The 24,452-nt window shown below is 39.9% G+C and overlaps 2 protein-coding genes and 1 pseudogene across 3 annotated transcripts; 1 reads left to right on the plus strand and 2 right to left on the minus strand.

The window, feature by feature from the left end:
- Positions 1 to 3,181: 3,181 nt before the first annotated feature.
- Positions 3,182 to 6,761, minus strand: LOC137025254 (gastrula zinc finger protein XlCGF8.2DB-like). The gene is made up of 3 exons (XM_067393275.1): positions 5,809 to 6,761; positions 5,318 to 5,380; positions 3,182 to 3,933 (listed from the first exon to the last, which is right to left on the minus strand). The coding sequence occupies exons 1-3, from the start codon at positions 5,966 to 5,968 to the stop codon at positions 3,182 to 3,184; spliced, it is 975 nt and encodes a 324-aa protein (XP_067249376.1). The 5' UTR covers positions 5,969 to 6,761.
- Positions 6,762 to 8,679: 1,918 nt separating this feature from the next.
- Positions 8,680 to 12,566, minus strand: LOC137024979 (gastrula zinc finger protein XlCGF57.1-like). Of its 2 annotated transcripts, none has more exons than XM_067392964.1 (2): positions 11,945 to 12,566; positions 8,680 to 10,011 (listed from the first exon to the last, which is right to left on the minus strand). In XM_067392964.1, exons 1-2 carry the CDS (start codon positions 12,027 to 12,029, stop codon positions 9,161 to 9,163), a joined length of 936 nt encoding a protein of 311 aa, XP_067249065.1. In that variant the 5' UTR covers positions 12,030 to 12,566; the 3' UTR covers positions 8,680 to 9,160. The 2 variants fall into 2 exon arrangements, with proteins under 2 accessions (XP_067249065.1, XP_067249066.1); XM_067392965.1 differs by lacking the exon at positions 11,945 to 12,566 and adding an exon at positions 10,368 to 10,497.
- A 2,359-nt stretch (positions 12,567 to 14,925) lies between these two features.
- On the plus strand, positions 14,926 to 17,632 carry LOC137025255 (gastrula zinc finger protein XlCGF57.1-like; annotated as a pseudogene).
- Positions 17,633 to 24,452: the final 6,820 nt, after the last annotated feature.

Here is a 24,452-nt window from a genome sequence, read left to right on the forward strand (position 1 = left end):
AAAGAGCACAAATTATACAGACATTATTTGGATATTTTATTTGCCTTTGGTATTTACTTATCTTTAGATTACTTAATAAATTCCACTTTCATGAAAACATTTGCAGTTGGTGTGTAAAGGTTGTCATGACACGTTTGTTTTTGTTGTATTTACACTGTTTTAACCAGTATGTGTCGTCAGCGCGCGATGGTTCAAGCGATTCGAATCACTGAATCATTATATGAAACATTTGGTTCAATTGACTCGGAGTTTCGAAAAGGTCCATTTCTCCTATCACAACATACCAGCGATTACGAGACGCACCTTTTCTGATACTCATGCGATTTACTGACAGCAATGATGTTAATTGATGTTACATAAAGCATTATAATGTTACACTCAATTTACATCGCTTGCAGAAACTCTACCATTGATTGAACGGTTTGTATCGATTTAAATACTTGAAATGTTTCAAAACAAACCTTTCCTCAACTGAACAGATGCAAGAACGAGGCGCAGCCTTATGACGTCAAAACGTCACGCCAAAATAAAAGCCCCGTTCACTGGCTAAAATGACAGTGCACAGAATATAGTCAAATAGATGTCAGAGGAATTCAGAGTAGAATTGTTTGTGAAAATATTAACTATTATTGAAAGAGTATGAGATTATGCCTAAAATAGTAACATTTGACAACAAAAACAGTAGATAAGAGTCTGACTTCATAAAACATACTTGAAAAGTCAGTGTTTCTTTCTAATATTACATATAGAGTTAATTTGAATCTTAAAAATGTCAGAAAATTTGTATAAAATGTATAATCTGTATAATAAAACCAGTAGATAAAAAAGGATAAAAAAAAAGCAGGAAGAAAGTGTGAAGTATTAATGTGATTCATTATAAAACAGCTTAGCTTTAACAAAACAAATGAAATTCAACACGAAAATAAATTAAACTGTGTGTTCCATACACAACAAACACAAGACAATGAACGAAGAGAACAGAAGGCGATATATATACACAAAATAATGAACTAAATACGAAACCACTGTGAACTGATCAATGAAACAAGAAATGAAACAATACAAACTGAAAGTCCATGAAAATTACTCACTGCTCGATCAGCTAGGTAAGCATTCAGTCGCAATTGTCACTCCATCGCCTTATATACTGCCAGGTAAGAGCCAAAGCCAGTGCACCAGTGTCTCGCTGCCAGCAGTGGACCTCGCCCCCCTAATGCTACAAGCAAAAAAAACAGAGTCCTCAGCACATGAACAGGCAGGTCCACACAGTGGACACAGTCTGACTCAGCCTCAGCGTGGGCCAGGCCCAGGCAGGCAATGCAATACTCATGTGGGCCCGGCGGGTCGATAGGGGTCCCGCGCTGATACTGCAAAACAAAAAAAAGAGCTTAGTTTACCATCACCTATTTGTATCTTTGGTTATTCATTTGATTAGTGTCTTCAGTTCAGCTCGTTTATTAGTCTTGTTAACTCCTTTGTTTGCTGTGTTTATAAGCCCTCAGTTTCTGTCTGTTCTTTGTCCAGTCACCATTATGTTTTGGATGTGCTTTACCTTCATTTTGACTTATTATTATACCTGGACGAGGATACTATTCACCATAGCGACATTGCTTGTTATTCCTCTGTAGTCAAGTCTATGGATCTTATTCTATAATTAAATGGTTCTAATTTTGAAGTTGAAGAAGTTAAAGAAAGAAAGTATCTTCCTCATCCAGTCCCATCAAAGACACACATGACGCCAGCAGGTCACCTAAAGCTGGTTCCCTCCACATATACCTCCAATGGATTTGTCCATTTCTGTCCTCCTGCACTTTCCCAAGTCCTTAGTCCTGTGATAAAGATGGCCACCACTTCAGAGCCTCATCGCAAGATGGCCGCCGCCATGCCTGAGCCCTCAACCATAATGGTCTCCACACTTGTGCCCTTAGGCCTTTTAGTGGAGTATGAGGGGATGTCCTAGAGAACCCAGAGATGGTTCCAGCCCCTGAATCTGCTCCAGTGTCTGTTTCAGCCTCTGACCAAAGCCCAGAGATGGCTCCAGTCCCAGAATCTGCTCCTGAGTCTTCAGAGAGTGCAGCGCTGGTCATTATGGCCACAGCACTTGTGTGTGTGGGCGGCATACACGCCGACAACAACCGATGAGCTCGCTCCAGTCCCCGAGTCAGACAGTACCCATAGCCAGAGTGGCTGAGCCGGGGGTCCAGGCAGAGGCCACGGAGCCATGGCTCCCCAAACTGCCCAACTCCCCCCCCGACCCGCCTTGGCGCTCCGAACTGCTAGTACCTTCCACTCTGCACCTGCCCACAACCTCCAGGGTGCCCGCCCTCCCGCCGCGCAGTGACTGATGACATTTCACAAGAACACAAGTACAGACAAAAGCGCATATTGAGAAACCAATACAGGAGCATAGTTTGTTCAATATTTAATATTCCACCCCCCCCCCCCAATATTTCAACATGAAAATCACAGTAGATCGAATGAAAAATATGTAGAATTCATTTATTTTGTAACAATTTTGTTTATAATCAAATATGAGTTTGCCATAATAAATCAGACAAAAAAATACTTCCCCTCCATTGAACTTATTGGTAACGTCCAACCAATGCGCGTCACACTTTCACTTGACTGGTGCTCTACTGTTTGAATGAGAGCACGGGTAGCTCCAAAAATTAAGAGAACCGCTGCCCAGCCAAATATATTGAACTGCTGGTCAAAGAGGGACGTTAAAATGAATAAAGCATGTACTGAGAAGGAGGTATAAGAATGTTTAATACAACATTCCATATATTATAGCTAATCCACTGCAATTTAGCCATAACTATCAGTGTACCTGTAACCAGTTACCAAAATAGCCGCCTGTTCATTTTTCAATAGTGTCTTTAATTATCAATGATAAAAGTATTCACATCTGTGTTTGTTTTCTTTCTAAATTAATCTGACATTTGAACAAAATGGCTGAAAGAACGATTTAAGTGACTCACTCAATAAAAAAGCGGATCGCTGCTGCCTACTGGCAGTTTCAATATTTAAGTTTCTTTCTTTTTAGAATCACTCAGTTATGTTAGAATTTGATGAAAAGTTATGAAGTATAGATAGAGAAGAAATAAATTATCCAACAACACTACACATGAAAGATTATTTTTTTTTAATTAAAAAATAATACCAGACAGCATACCAATGTTCAAAATGTATTGACAGGATGAGTTTGCAAATGACGATTCAGGTCTCTTTGATATGTGAAACTCATCTTACACTGAAGACATGTAAAAGGCTTCTCTCCAGTGTGAACTCTCATGTGAACTTCAAGGTTTGATTTACGTGTGAAACGCTTTCCACACATTAGACAGATGAAGGGCTTCTCTCCAGTGTGACTTCTCATGTGAATATCAAGATTTGCTTTGTTTATGCAGGTCTTTCCACAGTAATGGCACATGAATGGCTTCTCTCCAGTGTGAGTTATTACGTGATTCTTAAGGTGATTGCTGTCTGTGAAACTCTTTTCACACTGATGACATGTAAAACGGTTCGCTCTTGAATGAATCCTCATGTGGATATTACGTGTTACTTTATGTCTGAAACTCTTTCCACACTGATCACATTTGAATGGCTTCTCTCCAGTGTGAATTATCGTGTGCCTGTTAAAGCTTCCTTTTTGAGAGAAACTGTTTCCACACTGAGGGCAGGTAAAAGGCTTCTCACCAGTGTGAACATTCATGTGGATTTTAAGGTTTGCTTTTTTAGTAAAACTCTGTCCACACTGCTGGCAGTTGAAATATCTTATAGTTACTGTCTTAAGAGTTGTTTTTCGTGAGGATGAATTTTCAGTCTCTGAGCAACAAAACTTTTCTCCAGATTTGAAATCATGTTTCTCCTCATACTGGTCTTCTTTCATTTCATCTAGTACTTCAGTCTCCTCTTTCAGCAGCATCAAGTCTAAAGTGAAAAGAGACAAATACCACCAGTATTTGAAATTAGCACCAGTTATTGCCACAGTCAGACATCAAAACATTTAGTCATATAAAGCATCAAAACTAACAACATGTAGGTTAGATCCTATACCCACTAAGCTACTAAAAGAGGTTTTACCTGTAATCTCAGAACCTATTGGCAATATTGTTTAGCCCTACTCTATACTTTGAAAGTGTTTGAGACTTGTCATAAACAAACTGGCAGTTATCCAATCCAATCCAATTTTATTTATAAAGCACATAACAACATATTTGACCACAGTGCTGTACAATGTAATCACTGTAGAAATTAATAACCACAAACGTAAAACATCAACACGCACCATTCAAGAAGAACTCTAAAGTGACGACACCACAACACTCATACATGATCAAAAGCTAATGTAAAAACATTAGGAATGCCCCCGACTTAAGATTTTTCTAGTCGACTAGCAGTTATTCATTTAAATCATTAGTCGAATAATCACATTTTTATATTTAATTAATCACTTAAATGCTCATTATGGTTTAGTATTATCAGTAGGCTATTTAACATAGGCGTCATATACCATGTCACCTATCCGACCGCTACCACTTTGTTTGTGTAAATGAAGAGACTTCTCATCAAACACAAGAATGGTGTGACACAGGGCTCAGTATTAGGTCCTCTGCTTTTCTCTGTGTAATTCTTCCCCTGGGAGTCATTATATGGCTTACAATCAGTTGTTTCCACAAAAGAGTCAAATTGCAAGCAGCAGAAAGCCACCTTCATGCGACAAAAACAGTAAACCTGACCCAGGTTCTGTTTTCCATCATGTGAAACCTGACCAACGCATTAAGAAGGTTGAACTACATTAGGTGTGGTGGTCAGAGATCCTGAAGAGAGACTTTAAGAACCTGAACAAGGCTTTTTGTCCTGTGATAGTCATCACTGAGCTCTTGATTATAATATTTTAAACCTTTTCGGTAAAGCTGCTTTGAAACAATGTATTGTAAAAGCACTATACAAATAAACTTAAACTGAACTACTGTTACAACACTGTTCAATGTGTACTCTGAAAAAATGTGATTTTACTCTCTCTCTGATCATTTACATCGCTCTATGCTGCAACCTTGATTGGAAAGGGGAGTAAATCTAAATTTAAAGTTATAATCTATACTTTTCATGATTAATTCATCCCAACAGCTGTAATAGTAACGATATAATAAATGCTTTCAAAAAGAGTTCAACATGAAATGTGGGTGTTTACACTGAAGTATCAACATATTTCTAACTAGCTTATCATTATAACAATGGCATTATTTAGTAACAAACAGCGCTCATTTGCAGCATCATATACAACCGTCTCAGTCTCACAGTGAAAATCCACCTGTTCCTAAAGATCCATAGAGAGTTTGTTCCTCACATTTACACGGTGGGTCTTGTGTTGATGCTACATGGAGTTCAGGAGAAGAAACACACAAACTTGATCAAATTGATAGAAATGTCACAACAGCTGTTTCCTTTAGTGGGCAATTCACGTCTTTGATTTGAACTGTATGTGTCGCTCAAACAGTTTGATGTGAATCAGCTATTATATTGCAGTTTGTTATAAAGTTACTGGCTGTTTTATGTTCACCAAAGCCATTTAAATGAAGATCAAATGTAGACAGCATCAGTAAATCGAAATTTTAAAAAAACTACTCGCTATTCCTAATGTGTGTGCACTAACTGGAGAGGTTAAATGCATTGTACAAATTCAGAATATGGGTTACCACACTTGGCCTTCATATGTCACTTTCAAATATCGTTCAATTCTGTAGAGCTGAACATTTGAATAAGGATCAAATGACTGAGTTCAGTTTTGAGAATGAAACCAACCTGTTTGTTCCTCAGTATCTTCTTGTTTCACGCTGAATGTTTCTTCAGTCTTCACATTTTCACTCTCCTCTTTCTTTGTTTGTTCCTCAGTATATTCTTGTTTCACACTGAATGCTTCTTCAATCTTCATGTCTTCATTCTCCTCTTTAATAAATGCCATCTTTATAATAGTGTCGCATGGATCTGTTGCTTCACCACGAGTTTATCCTGTGTGTTTGGAAATTCTGTCATGTTTAAGATGAGAATAATTAAGTCCAAACTAAATCTCTGGGTGCATCACAATCATAATTTTTTTAATTTCCCTAAAAGGGATGAATAAGGTATTTATTATTTAAAAAAAACACCCAAAACTAGTGCGCCAAATTAATAAAAGAGCACAAATTATACAGATATTTCATATTTGGATAATTGATTTGTCTTTGGTATTTACTGATTTGTAGATTACTTAAATTCTTTCATGAAAACATTTGTAATTGGTTAGTAAAAGTTGTCATGACACGTTTGTTTCTGTTGTATTTACACTGTTTTAACCAGTATATGTCGTCAGCGCGCGATGGTTCAAGCGAGTCGAATAACTGAATCATTATGTGAAGCATTTGGTTCAATTGACTCGGAGTTTCGAAAAGCTCCGTTTCTCCCATCACAACATACCAGCGACCGAATTCATGATTACAATAGACTGATTCAAGATATAGGCAGCGAAAAGAGACGCACCTTTTCTGATACTCATGCGATTTACTGACAGAAATAATGTTAATTTATGTTACATAAAACATTATAACGTTACACTCGATCGCTTGCAAAAACTATACAATTGACTGAACGGTTTGTATCGATTTAAATACTTGAAATGTTTCAAAACACAAACCTTTCTTCAGCTGAACAAAAGAACGAGGCGCAGCCTTATGACGTCAAAACGTCACGCCAAAATAAAAGCCCCGTTCACTGGATAAAATGACAAACGTGCACAGAATCAAGTCAAATAGATGTCAGAGGAATTCAGAGTATAATTGTTTGTGAAATATTAACTGCTATTGAAAGAGTATAAGATTATGCCTAGATTGTAAAACAAAACATCAGATATTAAAATGCAAAAAGTAAACATTTGATTAAAAAACAGTTAAGAGTAAAAACTCAATTCATAAAACAAATGTCAGTATTAAAAAAGTCAGTGTGTTTTTTCTAATATTACATATAGAGTTAATTTGAATCTTAAAACTACCAGAAAATTTGTATAAAATGTATAATCTTCCAAAAATCAGTAGAAGATAAAAAAAGCAGCAAGAGAAATGTCAAATATTAATGTGATTCATTAAATAGCAGGAAGTATTGATAAAAAATCAATATCAAAAATCAATTAAAAATTGCTGCCTTAAGGTGGGTACACACTGTGTGATTTTGGCCACGATTTGGTCATCTGAGACAAATTTTGAGAATCCTAAAAGATTCACTGTCACCAAACGTGTGTGGGTTGATGATGTAAAACTCTGGACACGTTTTCAAGCACGTGTCCATTTTTAATGTGTCTTGACTGTTGTACAGTCTGACATAAATAACAGCTAAGATCCTTGAGTGTGACATGGGGAATCATGTTCATACAATCTGACAAGCAAAAATCGCACAGTGTGCACCCAGCTTTAGTAGAGTGATTCAAATCACTGTTACATTATGACGATAATGATGATGATGATGATGAAAATATGGAGAGCATAGTGGATCGTATAAAAAAAGCTTAGCTTTAACAAAACAAGTGAAATCCAACACAAAAATAAAATGGAACTGCTGAACTCCACAGAATGCTCTGCATAAAAATCACATTTTAATGTTAATTACTCTAGGGCAGGGATGGACAACTCCGGTCCTGGAGGGCCAGTGTCCTGCAGAGTTTATCTCCATCCCTGATAAAAACTCACTTGCCTATAACTTTCTACTAATCCTAAAAACCTTGATTAGCTGGTTGAGGTGTGTTTGATTAGGGTTGGAGCTAAACTCTGCTGGACACTGGCCCTCCAGGACCGGAGTTGTCCATCCCTGCTCTAGGGATATAGTTATTTTTAATTACCTAATATTTACCTTCACTTCACTTTAAATTTCTGAAAAGAGTCTATCTTAATAATTTTGGCTTTTTGTACAAAACGTTTTGCAAGAAATAATATATAGCTTACTGTATACTTTTTTTTTTTGTAGTGTACTGTATAATCATGGGTGTTTTATGTGTTTTGGGTGGGTTTTAAGTTGAATACATTACACACTGTACAATGTTATATTAATTATCTCATCAGTTCCCTTTCTGTGCATTCCAAACGGGATATGCCGCCCTCCGAAGGGCACTTCAGAGTGAAAACAGTGATGGCTGCCATATTGAAGGGTCGTTCCAAACCGAAGTGCTCAAAACGGCCACTTCAAAGGGCCCTTCGGAATGAAGGATTTCGAAGGGTACAACTGATGGACACTTCAGGCCCCCATGATCCTTTGCACAGGGAAGTTGTTTGACGTCACAGAATGGGTACAGGCGGTTAAGAGTTCAATTTTACCTATAAATGTATATATCATATTTTTCTATACTATTGCAATATTTATACGAGTTAGTATTAGTACATTATTATGGTCAAAATGACATTGTACATCAACAAAAATACTTTACAGCTTCCTTTATCAGTCCATTCAAATGTTTCAAATGGGGGATTGGGGATTTACTAGTCCTAGACTGAAATAAAGGTTTTAACTGAAAGCAACTTGTACTGACATATCTTAAAATATGTCAGTGTCATTGTTTTGATTAGCTTGATAAGGTTCAGGTGTGTTTAATTTGGGTTGGAGCTAAACTTTGCAGGACACAGTGGCTGCGTCCGAAAACCTAGGTAGCTGTCTTGCTCCCTCGCTGTCTTATAAGAGAATGACTTTTACGACAGCGTTTGTGCATGAAGGTAACGTTACCTCACGAAATTGATTTCGGACAGACTTCTGAGGTAGCGTAACAGTTTAATGATCTACAGCAATATAGCGCGAGCTAAACAAATATATAATTATTACGGTAGTAATTTCTCGATAGAAATGATATCAAAATTGAAATATGTTGGTCAAAATCATACATTTATACACAAAGCAAACAACTTTCAGACGTCATCTTTATTTTTTTAGCTCAACTGTCACAGAATGGAAAGCACAGGATTGTGGGATATCACAGACGGCTAAGGATACATCCATGCTTCCTTCAAAAATCGATCTGAGGAAGGTATCTCATGAGACAGGAAGTGAAGCTAACATTGGATTCGGACGTGCCTTGATGCCTTCCTACCTTGAAATGTGTCCTCAGAAGGCAGCATTTTCCAGTTTTCGGACGCAGCCCTTGTCACACTGAGGAACACTGCAATCCATTTACAGGATGAGTTTGCAAATGACGATTCAGGTCTCTTTGATATGTGAAACTCATCTTACACTGAAGACATGTAAAAGGCTTCTCTCCAGTGTGAACTCTCATGTGAACTTCAAGGTTTGCCTTGCGTGTGAAATTCTTTCCACACAGAAGGCAGATGAAGGGCTTCTCTCCAGTGTGAACTCTCATGTGAATATCAAGATTTGCTTTGTTTATGCAGGTCTTTCCACAGTAATGGCACATGAATGGCTTCTCTCCAGTGTGAGTTATTACGTGATTCTTAAGGTGTTTCCTGTCTGTGAAACTCATTTCACACTGATGACATGTAAAACTGTTCTCTCTTGAATGAATCCTCATGTGGATATTACGTGTTACTTTATGTCCGAAACTCTTTCCACACTGATCACATTTGAATGGCTTCTCTCCAGTGTGAAGGTTCATGTGACATCTCAGGTTTAGTTCTGCTGTGAAGCCCTTTCCACACAGAAGGCACATGTAAGGCTTCTCTCCAGTGTGAATTCTCATGTGCCTGTTAAAGCTTCCTTTTTGAGAGAAACTGTTTCCACATTGAGGGCAGGTAAAAGGCTTCTCACCTGTGTGAACACTCATGTGGACTTTAAGGTTTGCTTTTTTAGTAAAACTCTGTCCACACTGCTGGCAGTTGAAATATCTTATAGTTACTGTCTTAAGAGTTGTTTTTCGTGAGGATGAATTTTCAGTCTCTGAGCATCTAAATTTTTCTCCAGTTGTGAAATCATGTTTCTCCTCATACTGGTCTTCCTTCATTTCATCTAGTGTTTCAGTCTCCTCTTTCAGCAGCATCAAGTCTAAGGCAAAAAGAGACAAATACAAGTTTAATGCACCAGTTTAATGGCACAGTCAGACATCAAAACATTTAGTCATGTAAAGCATCAAAACCAACAGCACGTCCTGATTTTGCCGAGTTAGATGCGTTCCTGGGTCAACATATTTTGTTGATCCTGGAACAACATTCCAGTCTGAAAATTTAGTCTTAACCCCTTTTCCTACCCCTACCCATAAGTTATCCCAAAAATCAGAGCGAAATGATAGATGACATAATCTGTAAACTTGTCCCTCAAATCTGATTGGTTAATTTGAATGTTGTTCCAGGATCAACAAAAATGTTGACCCAGGAACATGTTGAACTCTAAAAGAGGTTTACCTGTAATTTCAGAACCTATTGGCAATATTGTTTAGCCCTACTCTGTTTTGTTTATGACATGTCTCAAACACTTTCCAGCAGGCAGTTATCCAATCCAATCCAATTTTATTTCTAAAGCACATAACAAAACAATGAAATTGACCACAGTGCTGTACAATGTAATCACTGTAGAAATGAATAACCACAAATGTAAAACATCAACACGCACCATTCAAGAAGAACTCTAAAGTGACAACACCACAATAATACTCATACATGAACAAAAGCTAATGTAAAAACATTAGGGATGCCCCCATTTTTCTAGTTGACTAGTAGTTATTCATTTAAACCATTAGTCAAATAATCACATATTTATATTAAATTAATCACTTAAATAGCCTACTGAGAATACTAAACCATAATGAGCATTTAACATAGGCGTCATATACCATGTCACCTATCCGACCGCTACCACTTTGTTTGTGTAAATGAAGAGACTTCTCATCAAACACAAGAATGGTGTGACACAGGGCTCAGTATTAGGTCCTCTGCTTTTCTCCGTGTAATTCTTCCCCTGGGAGTCATTATATGGCTTACAATCTGAAAGCATTTTGAAAGTGGGAGCGTTTGAAAGCAGGCGTCTGTCAGCAGTGAAGAGCATCATTGATGTCTATTTACAACATGTTTTTGAAGCGTTGATCAGTGGTAGCCAATCACAGACATACCTGTTGAGCGTGTGAACACAAAGATCAATCAGAGATGTTTACAGATCCGCTCAACAGCGCTCAAAGCATCACATTTTTAACATTCCAATACCAACTTGGTATTGCGGGTGATACTTTAAATAACACTATGATTGATTGATCGTTTCACTAGATTAGACCCTTATTCCTTGTCTGGTATCGTTTAAAGCCCTTTGAAGCTGCACTGAAACCAGTTTGCCTTCAACCGTTTGGAGGTCATTGAAGTATACTATAAGGAGAAAAATCCTGGAATGTTTTCATCAAAAACCTTAATTTCTTTTCGACTGAAGAAAGAAGGACATGAACATCTTGGATGACATGGGGGTGAGTAAATTATCAGCAAAATTTTATTTAAAAGTGGACTAATCCTTTAACAAACAACTAACATTTCTTTTTTCTTACAAATTAACTCTTGAAAATAGAAAAATATTTACCAAGACAGAATGTGTTCTAACAGCAGAAAATTTTGCAGTGCTGGTTAGACAGTATCCAGACATAAAAGTCTATAATAATCCCATTACCTATTGAGTATCAAACTGATAAACTGATTGAACTGAATGATTCTGATCTAAATTTGCTTTGCCAATAACAAAGGAAGTAGGTGAATGCGGTTTTGCTCAAAACCGATGTTGATTAGGAGACGCACTTGAGGATAAATGTTATTATTAAACATCAATTAGAAAATGTTTAGTTTTAGCACACCTAATGTTTAGAGGTTAAATGCATCGGACAAATTCAGAATATGGGTTACCACACTTGGCCTTCATGTCACTTTCAAATATCATTCAATTCTGTAGAGCTGAACATTTGAATAAGGATCTAATGACTGAATTCAGTTCTGAGAATGAAACCAACCTGTTTGTCCCTCAGTATCTTCTTGTTTCACATTGAATGTTTCTTCAATCTTCATGTCTTCACTCTCCTCTTTAATAAACGCCATCTTTGTAGTCTCAATCAGCTCCCCAGTTCAGTAATCAGTCCACTGGTTAGAGTTAATGGTCTTAAATAAACTGATTAGACAAAAACAATGAAAGCTATGTGCTTCAAATTAGAGCACAAATACAGATATTACTTGGATATTAGATTTTTCTTTTTTAGATTACTTAATAAATACTACTTTCATGAAAACATTTGCAGTTGGTGTGTAAAGGTTGTCATGACACGTTTGTTTCTGTTGCATTTACACTTTTAACCAGTATGTGTCGTCAGCGCGCGATGGTTCAAGCGACTCGAATCACTGAATCATTATGACTCAATTGACTCGGAGTTTCGAAAAGGTCCGTTTCTCCCATCACAACATACCAGAGAACGAATTCGTGATTATAATAAACTGATTCAAGATATAGTAGCGAAACGAGACGCACCTTTTCTGATACTCGCGGGATGCGATTTACTGACAGAAATGACATACATTAATGTTAAATAAACCATGGTAATGTTAGATTCAATGATAAATAATTCATTTTGTATCGCTTCTAAAAACTATATTGAACGATTTGTATGTTACAAAACACAAACCTTTCCTCATCTGAACAGATGCAAGAACGGGGCGCAGCCTTATGACGCCAAAACGTCACGCCAAAATAAAAGCCCTGTTCACTGGCTAAAATGACAAAAGAGCACGGAATATAGTTAAATAGATGTTTTCAGAGTATAATTGTTTGTGACATATTAACTACTATTGAAAGAGTATTAGATAATGCCTAAATTGTAAAACTGTAATGTTAAGGCATAAAACAGAGCTCATACATCACATGTCAGTATAGGAACAACTATAAAAGTCAGTTTGTTTTTTCTAATATTAAAGTGTGGACATAAAGTTAATTTGAATCTAAAAAAAATACCAGAAAAGTTGTATAAAATGTATAAATATTATGATCTTCCAAGAATCATTTGAAGATTTAAAAAAGCAGCAAGAAAACTGTCAAGCATTAATGTGATTCATTAAATAGCAGAAAGTATTGATAAAAAGGTTGTCTAATTAAAAATAAAATTAAACTGTGTGTTCCATACACAACAAACACAAGACAATGAACGGAGAGAACAGAAGGCGATATATCCACAAAATAATGAATACAAAAAACCACTGTGAACTGATCAATGAAACACAGGAAATAAAGCAATACAAACTAAAAGTCCATGAAAATGAAACCAAAACACCAACATAATGTGATGTAACATAATGTAACTAATGAGTGAACACAGACACAATTTACACCTGCTGAACTCCACAGAAATCTTGTCATAAAAATCACATAATAATTTTAATTAACAATGTTAATTTTTCTAGGTATAAAGTCATTTTTAGTATATAATGAACTAATATTTACCTTGAGATCACTTTAAATTTCTGAAGAGTGTCTTAATAAACTTCACATTTTGTACAAAATTTTTTTGCAAGAAGTAATATATAATTTAGTACTGTAGTGTACTGTATAATCACGGGTGATCAAGTTTTATGTCTGTTTTCGGTGGGTTTTACAGTTAGATCTATCTGCTACACCAAATATAGTTTTGATCAACAAATTCTTCATGAGTTTAAAAAATACAAAGTTCTTTTTAATCCTTTCTAATATAAAGACCATTAAGACACTTTATCCTTGACTGGAAATATCACAAATGCTCTGTGGTTATGAATGAGCATTTCACACTTGCTTATATTTAGATATAAACTGGAAGCTGAAAAAAACAACAACAGTGGTATCGATAGCGTTGGGAATGGGCGAAAAAGAGTTAATCTTTTTAATATTTCAATGTTTTCTAAGTGTTCAATTTCTATGATTTTAGTGTGTGGAAGACTTTTATTTTGATCTGATGACATGATGTCATAAGGCTGCACTGGGTCTCACTCCTGCATCTGTGATTCAAATGAAGAAAGGTTTGTTTTTTTATTTAGTGTTTAAATCGATATAAATCTTTCAGACACTTTAACAGAGAACTGTGAAATGAATTACTTATTATTAAGTGCAACATGCTTTAACAATAATGTACGTTATTTTTATAAGCATAAGCTCTTCTATGAACACGAATTAGGCAACTGTCAAGTAGTGACAGAAAAACTGAGCTTTTCAAAATTTGTCAGTCTTTCAAAGTGCTTGAATTGTCGCACGCTTACGACACATGCTGGTCAAAACAGTGTAAATACAACGAGAACATAAAAACACCAAACACATGTAAAGACAACTTTAACTATTAAATGTATTATACAAGTCATTAAATATAAACTATAACAAAAATTGAGTATCTTTGTAAATTGTGTTCTTTCATTAATTTGTTGTGCTAGTTTTGAGTGTTTTTGGCTAATTACCCTGATGAAAAATCCAGCTAAAACCAGCCTAAGCTGGTCAAGCTGGTTTTAGCTGGTCGACCAGCCTGGTCATAGCTGGTTTTAGAGGGGTTTTGGTTAGCTAGGAGACTGGAAGGCTGGGAAACCAGCTTAAACCAGCTAAGACTAGCTAATCCAGGCTGGGAGACCAGCTAAAACCAGCTACTTCCAGCTTAAACCAGCTAAGACTAGCTAATCCAGGCTTGGGTGGCCATCTTGACCAGCTAAGACAAGCTGGGAGACCAGCTAAGACCAGCCAACCATGTTATTTTTCAGCAGGGTAGGACATTTAAGGCTATTAACTATTAGTCTGACTCCCTTACCAGTGCACTGACTACTGAATTAGGAAACCGATTGAGACACACCCAGAGATTTAGTTTGAATTCATTTTTATTTCTGTTAATTATTCTCAATTAATTGTCCAAACACAGAAAAACTCCTGGTGAGGCAGCTGAAATCAACATGACATACTATTATAAAGATGATGTTTATTAAAAACGAGAATGAAGAAATGTGGATTGAAGACGCATTTAGTGTGAAACAAGAAGATACTGAGGAACAAATAAAAAAGGCCTTTATTAAAGAGGAGCGTGAAGATGTGAAGACTGAAGAAGCATTCAGAGTGAAACAAGAAGATACTGAGGAACAAACAGGTTGGTTTCATTCTAAAAATGGCATGATTTCAGGGGTCATGCATCTTTTTTCCTTAATATGCTCATATTATGCGAGTAATTTTTACATCAAAACAGCCATGACTGGTCTGTAAGGGCAGGTAGGGCAAAATATTCATCCAAAACATAGAAATCTATATTAACTGAATCAATAATAAATAGTAAACGTGTTCATAATTTTATAACAAATGTTTTTTTAAGATTTTCTAGACTATTTTAAGTTGTAAATTGAGCAGGATATATTAAAAATTAACATGGCTTTGGCAGGCATGTAGCGGGGCAGCCGGCCACAGATTTCCAATGTATATCTGTGGTAAAAAATGGAAGTTTAGTGTGCTCTAATTTAGAGCTATTGGGCAGATTTCAGACTGCCCCAATTATTTTTGTGTTACCTTACGTAAACCTTGCCAAGACCAAGATGATGTCAGTCTGCTTCAGCTTATTAGTCTGTATCAGGTCAGTAAGTAGTTGGCATGTCTGTTCATCTATTACAATATAAAGCTTACAAAATAGTTATCATAAACTAATGCTAAGAATTAATATTGACAAGAGGTTCTGAGATAACATGTAAAATCTCTTTCAGTATCTTAAGCAGAGTACAATCTGCAGTAGTTTTGCAGCTCCAAATTTCACTTACAGACAGTTTTGTGGAAATTACTGACAAATGCCCCAAATCAGAGGTAAATCGGTGCTCGTTCACTGAGTGAAAAATGCACAGTGTGTACGATCAAAGGCACAATCTGAAAGAAGCGCTAATGCGTAGCTGACACCCGGTAAATATTTAGCATGCTAAATATCTGGGTTTGTCTGCAACTCAGAGTCCTGCAGTGTGAAATGTGTTTTGACTGGAAATTACATTGCGACTGCAGCCAATGAGAGAGCAAAATACAGGGAATGGGAATGTTAAGGGGGAGGAGAGCCATAGACCTGTTAAGGCGGGAACACACCAAGCCAATGGTCGGCCGTAGGGCAGTTTTTGGACACAGTCGCCACTAGTTCGTCGGCATTGGCTTGGTGTGTTCCTGCCTTTACAGAACATGCTTCTTAAGGGCTACCTTTTTTAAAAGGAAGAAATCCAGTCTTTTCATCTTCTTTTATTTCCCGTATCACTTCTTGTATGTAGTTTGTTGTCGAAGATTCTCCCTATTGAAATTTTGTGTAATGTGTGACTTCATGTCTTCACTAAGAGTCTTTTAGATTCCCGCCTCACACCTTGTCGCCAATCCGTCATGTGATGTGCACCCAACAGCAACTAAATGATACCACAAACCAGTGTTGCCAAGTCCGTGGGAATTGGGCTACTTTAACACTATTGCCGAGGGTGGTTTTTCATGTCCGTGGGTTGAGGCAACTCGGAGTAACACGATATTTAGCCTCTGGAATGCAAATTTTACCAGGGGAACTCTTTCAGAAATGTGGGTTTTACCCCCCAGAACACAATTTTTACCGGGGTACCCCCTTGAAATGCAATTGGGCTAGTTTTGAGAAGCAATTGGGCAGCACAAACAGTATTGTAGTATGAGAAGGACAGCAATCAGACAACTTTGAAAATCATGTCGTGTGTTCCCAGCTTTAGTTGGTAGGATCTAGCCTATGTGTTGTTGGTTTTGATGCATTACATTTCTAAATGTTTTGATGCCTATTGCTTGGTGCCATTAAACTGTTGTTAACTTGTATTGGTCTCTTTTTGCCAAAGACCTGATGCCACTGAAAGAGGAGAGCCAAGAACTCATTGAAATGGAAGTGAAAGGTCATTATGAGAAATGTCATGATTTCATAACTGGACATTGTATTTGCTCACAGACTGAAAAATCTTCCTCACAAAAAAGAGCTCAAAAGACAGAAGCTAAAAGTAATTTCACCTGCCAACAATGTGGAAAGAATTTTATTCGAAGCAAAAACCTTAGAGTTCACATGAGAATTCACACTGGAGAGAGGCCATTCACTTGCCCTCATTGTGGAATGAGTTTTGTTCAAAAAGGAACCCTTAAAAGGCACATTAGACTTCATACTGGAGAGAAGCCATTCACATGTCTTCCATGTGGAAAGAGGTTTATTCAAAATGGAAGTCTTAAAAGGCACATGAGAATTCACACTGGAGAAAAACCGTTCATATGCGCTCAGTGTGGAAAATGTTTTGATCAACATAGGAACCTTATAGTCCATATGAGAGCTCACACTGGAGAGAAGCCTTTCACCTGCCAACAGTGTGGAAAGAGTTTCACTAAAAAAGGAAACCTTGAGGTCCATACGAGAATTCACACTGGAGAAAAGCCATTCGTATGCCCTCAGTGTGGAAAGAGTTTTGATCAACAAGGAAATCTTGCAGTTCACTTGAGAATTCACACTGGAGAGAAGCCTTTCACCTGCCAACAGTGTGGGAAAAGTTTCACTAAAAAAGGAAGCCTTGAAAGCCACATGAGAATTCACACTGGAGAGAAGCCTTATACATGCTCTCAATGTGGAAAGAGTTTCGCTCAAAAAGGAAGCTTTAACAGGCACATGAGAATTCACATTTGAGAGAAGCCTTAAACCTGCCATAACTGAGTAAAGCTTTCATATTCTGTCATGTTAATCATGAAATTCAAACATTAAAGGGTTAATTCACCCAAAAATGGAATTTGTGTCATTAATTACTCACCCTCATGTCATTCCAAACCCGTAAGACCTTTGTTCATCTTTGGAACACAAATTAAGTTAACACAAATTAACTATTGTCATACACAGTTGTGTATATGAATGCAGTGCAGAGCTTCCATGTTCTACGTACGAACGCTGGCTCATTATTTGCCAGCTCCTGTGTCAGCAGTAGTTCTTTAGTAATTTGTTGATGAAAAGAAAAGAAAAAAAAAGTAATTTGATAATGATAACCACTTATAGTACATTTGAACCCATAGTGTACTACAAGTGCTAACTAAATACATTTTTTAAATACATAGATAGTATAATAAAAGCACATTTAGTTCATATTTCATTGTCTCAAAATAGCACAGTTGAGTACACTTAGATATTCTTAAGATTATCTTAAGAAGTACTGAAGTAGAATTTTTTGTATATTAAGTACAAAATTAGTGCGCGAAAATAGAGCACTTTAAGTACATTATAGATATGTACTTTTTTTTCACCTGGGACAAAGGAAGATATTTTGAAGACAGTTTGTAACCAGGCTGCTTTGGGGCACCATTGACTTCCATAGTAGGAAAAAAATACTATGGAAGTCAATGGAGCCTGTCACTGTTAGTTCTGTTCTTTGGTTCATTTCTAAAAGAGTTTTCAGTGGCTGTGTCCAAAATCGCCTATATGAGTAGGTACTTAATTTAATTAAGTACTTACTTAACAAGCGCTAAAAGAGTAGGTACTTAATGAGTTCCGGCTCTCATCCGCCATAATGACGTTATCATGTGACCTAAGACGTTATCACAAGCACAACAATTTAAAAGATATGACCGACAGGTACACTAACACCTGATTTCATCAGTAGCTGGACAACAATACAATACCTTGTATGTTTTCTGCAACATCTGCCAAAATGTTTGCATTTAAAATGTCTGAACAAAGGAGATGTCGGGCAGCCGCTCGAAGATCTCGCCTTTGGAGAAAACTGATTCTGTACTCTAAAAGTGTAAGTACGAATTGTTAAAATTAACATTAGCCCAGAATGATTGCACTATAATATTGATAAATGCTGACCAATACTTAATTATATTACATATTTTCTCACTGAAATGATATATTCAAATAAAATAAGCAAAATAAATAAATGTAATTGTCATGACATTTTATGCATGAATAGTACACACATGTAGCCAATGTGAATACATCAATTTTCAGTTAAAAAATGAATTAAATATAATTATTTTATTAATTCATGCATTAATTGACAACAAGAGGATGAACATAAGCCAAAATTAGTAAACAAATGAATAAAAGTCAACAACACATGAAACAAATCTTTATTAAAATGTATTACTCTAACAAGCTATATCATATTTACAGACGGACAACCCCACATCCTTCTGCCATCTCAAAAGAGCTGTGCCAATACTGCAGCTTAATTTCAATGAAGCAGCTGACCACCATGCCTATCTTTGCCTGTCTTTGCCATCCATCATGTCCCTCATTGGCGCACTCAGGCTGGAATCTGACCATGTATGGGAGAGGGACATCGAAGTGCTTGTCTTCTTCTACTGGCTTGCCTATGCAGCATCCTACAGGGTGGTCTCACAGACCTTTGATATCCCCAAGTCCTCTGTGCATGACATTGTGCACAGAGTGAGCCAGGCAATCATGGGAGGAGGGTGATTTTCTTTCTGACTGGAGATGACCTGGAGGCAGTGGGAGCAGGATTTGCACAGCTGGCTGGGTCACCAGCTTTCAGCAGAGCCGTTGGTGCTATAGACGGCTGTCAAGTCTGGATTAAACCTCCAGCAAATAACTCCCACTGCTATTACAACAGGAAGCAGCAGGGAAACAGGGAAATTCCTTGATGTTTTTGTGGGATATCCTGGGTCTGTGCACGATGCCAGGGTCCTGAGGAACAGCCCTGTCTACATTGGCAGCCTTTATCCACCACCAGGCAAGTGCATCCTTGGGGATGGTGGCTATCCTTGCCTGAGTGCACCCATCTGCCTCATCACGCCTTACAGAGTTTCAACAAGTACTCCCGTGCCCGGAACATTGTAGAGAGAGCTTTTGGGATGCTGAAGACACGGTGGCCTTAGAGGTAAACCCTGTTGTAGTGGGCTCAACTACTGAACTGGTAAGCAGAAGGTTGCAGGTCGATCTCTGCAGCCATCACCACCAGTGTGTCTTTATGCAAGCCATTTTACTCCAGGGGCATTTTACTCCCTGTAATAAATGCACTGTAAGTTGTTTTGGATAAAAGCATCTGCCAAATGCATAAATGTATATAAATGTACTTGAAAGCCTTTTGTAAAGCCTTATTTAAATTGTGTCTTGCATAAATGCTTAAAGCTGCTTAGTTCTTATTTTATTAAAGATACTACAGGGGGATCAAGAACATAAAGGCGAGTACTGACTGAATTTATATGTTTGGGTGCAATAACACTTCAGCCACTATTTTACTGTGTGTAGTTATTGCAAAACTCTTAGGTCATGGAGGGCCATTGTCCTTCAGAGTTTTTCCTATCCTAATTATACACACCTGAACAATCTAGTTAAACCAATTAATGACTAATTGAAAATGACTGACAGGTGGGTTTGAACTGAACCCAGCAGGGCAGTAGCCCTCCATGACCTGCTCTGAATATCCCTGCATGTGCTCTGTATGCATTTATAAGTCACATTATATACACAACAATAAAACTATTGTTTGAAAGTGTTTTTGTACATTACACCACACATATTCACAAAATATTCAGCACTTCATAAATATTTAATTTATGAGTGTTAGCACTATCTCAAAGTTATAACTTATTATCTAGAAGTCTACATTATTTTGTGATTGCCTAGAAATGTTTGTTTTATATACCTAGTATTGTGCAAAAGTTGTAGGTCACATTTTGGTATTGTTGTAGCAATGGTATAATAAGCATGTGGCAAGAATGTTGTGCAAGAAAGTGTAAAATTACCAAATTACCTTTACACTTGAGCAACAGAAGGACCCTGGCTTTCGTAAACTTAAATGGAAAAGGACTGGAAGGCCAAGAAAACTTCTGATTAGAAGTAATATGATAACCTTCACAGAGTTTCTTGTTTGACATGTTTATTACTGATGTTTGCCTAAACAAGCCATTTTGTACAGATTTTTATTTTCTTTTTTTTTAATTCACATTTTCAATTGTAATGTTCTTTTTTTTTTTTTTAATTCTACTTAAAAAAAATTGTTTGTTCATATTACACAAACCCAAATGTGTAAATAATCAGAAGATGCTTTTGTGTTATAATTTATTGTTTAGCAAGGATTTCAAGGAGGGAAATGAACCTTTCGTCCCTTTCCTTAGTCTCCCTATCTCTCCTTTCCTCTCTCTCTCTCTCTCTCACTTCCCATTGCCATCTCTCTTCTCTATCCCTTGAATCTCTTTCTTGCCTTTCCTCTCTCGCTTGTCACTCTCGTTCTCTTCTGTCCTCCTTCTCCTCCATTTCTCTCCACCGTCTCTCCTCCCTCTCAGCAGCTTCCCGTTCTCTCTCCGCTTCCCTCTCCTCCTTCTGTCTAATTATATCTTGGAGGTCTTCTGGCCTTTTTCGTTTAGCCCTCGTTGGCTCTGGGCTCACTGAGGATGAAGAACTCACAGCAACAACTGGGCAGATAAGGCAATTAGGGTAGGTGGAGTGATGGAGGGTCTGCCCCCAATTGCCTCATCCATGGTGTAACAAAGCTGGACTCAGGCAGGGATCCAATTGCAAAGCTTTATTAAAAGTGAGCGTGGTCGTACAGGCAGGGTCAAACGGGAACAAACAGGAACAGCAAGAGACAGGCAGAATCGTAGTCAGGGTACAGGCAGTAGATCGAGGCAGGCAGATATCATTCACAGGTTGGTATACAAAGCACAGGTCAGGGGTAGGCAGCAGAGGATCGTAAACAGGTAACAGGCAGGAACGGTAGCAGACAGGATAATAATGCTTAGAATTGCAACCGGGGTAATCAAGACTTCGTGATGAGGTGATGTGTTTATGAGTCCTTTATAGTCCAGATGATGTGCTAAGCTGTATGTGGCGACAGGTGATTGGTGTGGAGTGTGTGCATGTGAGTGGCAGAGATGATTATGGGAAATGAAGTCCAGGAACTGACGGTGAACGTGACACATGGCACTGAACCATTTCCAGGATGCTGCTGTGGGTTCCCATTCAGTCGGTCACGTTCGACGTACGTCGGACAGACCGACGAATAGGAATCTCGCTAGAGAGGCCAATCTACTTCGAGTGTAACTAAACGAGCCAATGCACATTGGCATGCAATCATATGCATCAGCTGCTCGCCTCGCGGCGCGGGTATATAATGAGCAGCAGGTGCGTTGCATCTTCAGCTTTTCGCTTCGGAGCCAAACCTTCTATGAAGACAGCTACTGAAAGCGAGTGTGGTGAACGAGTCTCTCTTCAAGACGTCTCTTTGTTGCGAGGTGCAGGCGGACAGCGCAGCAGCGGGGCCGATTCTCCTTTTGTTTTTGTTTTTGCCTTTAATTTGATTGAGCAAAGCTGTAATCAGCGTGAAGGCCGTTCTCACGGCTGGTGAAACGGTGCGCCTAGAGCGCTAAAAAGCTGTTGTTACAGCTGGTAAGAGGAGCGCCTTCAAGGAGAGTGCACACGACAGGCTGCACATTCCCTGTCTGTGCTGCAGCGGCTATTCCCCTGCGTGCTTCAGCACCTAAAAGAGTCAGTCCTTGAAAGAGCTAACACGAGTAGTTCGCGTCTTTTAAAGATGTCGTTCTACTTGTGTGTTTCTGGATGCGGTCGTTACCTGGCGCCTCGGGATGGTCACCAGCGCTGTATCGCGTGCTTGGGCTTAAGGCACGCTGAGGCAGCGTTTGTGGATGAGTCATGTACCCATTGTGGGAAGATGACCATCGCGGAGTTGCGGTCGAGACTCCACTTTCTGCAAAGGGGTGGAGTCCGGTCCCGACGCCTCGCTCCAATCCTCCTCAGAGGGTTGCTGCGAGCGGCGGGGCTAGTGACTTGAGGATAACGGTGAGCGCGCTTCCTTCGGGGAACCAACCCCCTAGGAACCCTCCCCCTCGTGCGCTCCGCAGCCAGTAGAGCTGCCCTCGGAACGTGGTGGACCACCCCAGAGGTGTGTACCATCCGTTTCCTTCGGAGCTCCCCCAGACGACCGGATGTCGATCGCTGCATCGGAGGGTGAGCCTGATACTTCTGGGGAGGATGAGTCGGCGCAGTTGCCTCCTTCGGGGTGACAACTGTGCCCGACACGGACCCGGAAATGATGGCTATGCTTTCCCGGGCCGCCAACAGGGTCGGGCTCGTGTGGAATCCTCCACCGTGTCCCGAACCCTCGAGGTTGGATGACTGGTATCTCGGGGTGGCCAGGGCTGGTTCTCAGCCCCCCACCCCAGTGCCCTTCTTCCCGGAGGTGCATGAAGAGCTCACGGGCACGTGGACGGCACCTTTTACTGCCCGAAACCGTGTCGGTGGGTCCTCCTCCCTCACCACCCTTGATGGCGGGGCAGCGAAGGGTTACACGCGCATACCCCCTGTGGAACGGGCCGTTGCTATGCAACTGTGCCCTAACTCCACCTGGCGGGGGAGCCGTCTCTCCCTTCCCGGGCCTGTAAGTACTCGTCGGATCTTACCGGCAAGGCTTATCAGGCCTGTGGGGAAGCTGCCTCTGCCTTACACGCTATGGCGTTGTTGCAGGTCCATCAGGCCAAGGCACTGAGGGACCTGCACGAGGGTGGTCATGATCCACAAGTTCTCCAGGAACTTCGTGCCGCGACGGACCTCGCGCTTCGAGCGACGAAGGTTACGGCGCGGTCAGTGGGTCGTGCGATGTCCACTATGGTGGTCCAGGAACGCCATCTCTGGCTGTGTCTTGCGGACATGAGGGATACCGACAAGGTCAGGTTTCTTAATTCCCCCGTGTCCCAGACCGGCCTTTTCGGCGACGCGGTCGAGAACTTGCCCAACAGTTCTCGGCTGTACAAAGGCAGTCTGAGGCCATCAGTCACATCCTGCCGAGGCGGTCAGCTGCTGCACCTCCACCGCCGGCGGCACCTCAGACTACCCGTCGCCGAGGGCGCCCCCCTGCAGCCGCCCCCGCGCCCCAGCAGCAGCAGCCTCCATCCAAGCGGCGCCGTGGAGCCGGTCGCGGGCGGGGCGCCCAGCCCGTCCAGCCACCCCCCAAGAAGAAGGGTGGCAAGGCCAAGTCCAAGCGGCCCTAGGACGGGCGACCCGGAGATGGAGGGGACTGCTCTTCAGGAGGTGGTGAATGCACCACTCCTTCCCCCGGAGGAGGGCCGGGTGGAGAATCTTTTGTTGTTTCCTTTTGTTCCGCCGCTGGCTCAACGGCCAGCGGTACCCAAATTTTCAAGAAAAGAGCAGTTTCCTTTATCTCCGGGTCCGAAGAGGGCTCGGAGAGCAGTGGGAGGGCTAGAACCTCACCACTCTCATCCACCTCTTCTGTCGCCAGCGGACAGCAGCGAGCAGCAGGTAAGCAAATCCTCGACTGCTCCCTCTGTCCACCCGTGGAGGCAGGTAAGTGTTGCACAGCACACTGTGACCCCGCTTCGGGCCGCCTCACACAGAGAGCCTCCCGGGCCGCGTCCCTGCGTTCCACCTCGCTGCCCCGCGGCGGGTACGCCGGTGGTCCCCTTTGGTGCCGCTGGTGCGGTCTCTGGGAGCCTGGCTAGCGCTCCCCAGTCCGTCTCGCTGGCTCCTCCGGACCATCAGGCTCGGC

This window comes from Chanodichthys erythropterus, chromosome 8 (genome assembly GCF_024489055.1).
Source record: "Chanodichthys erythropterus isolate Z2021 chromosome 8, ASM2448905v1, whole genome shotgun sequence".
NCBI classification, from domain to species: domain Eukaryota; kingdom Metazoa; phylum Chordata; class Actinopteri; order Cypriniformes; family Xenocyprididae; genus Chanodichthys; species Chanodichthys erythropterus.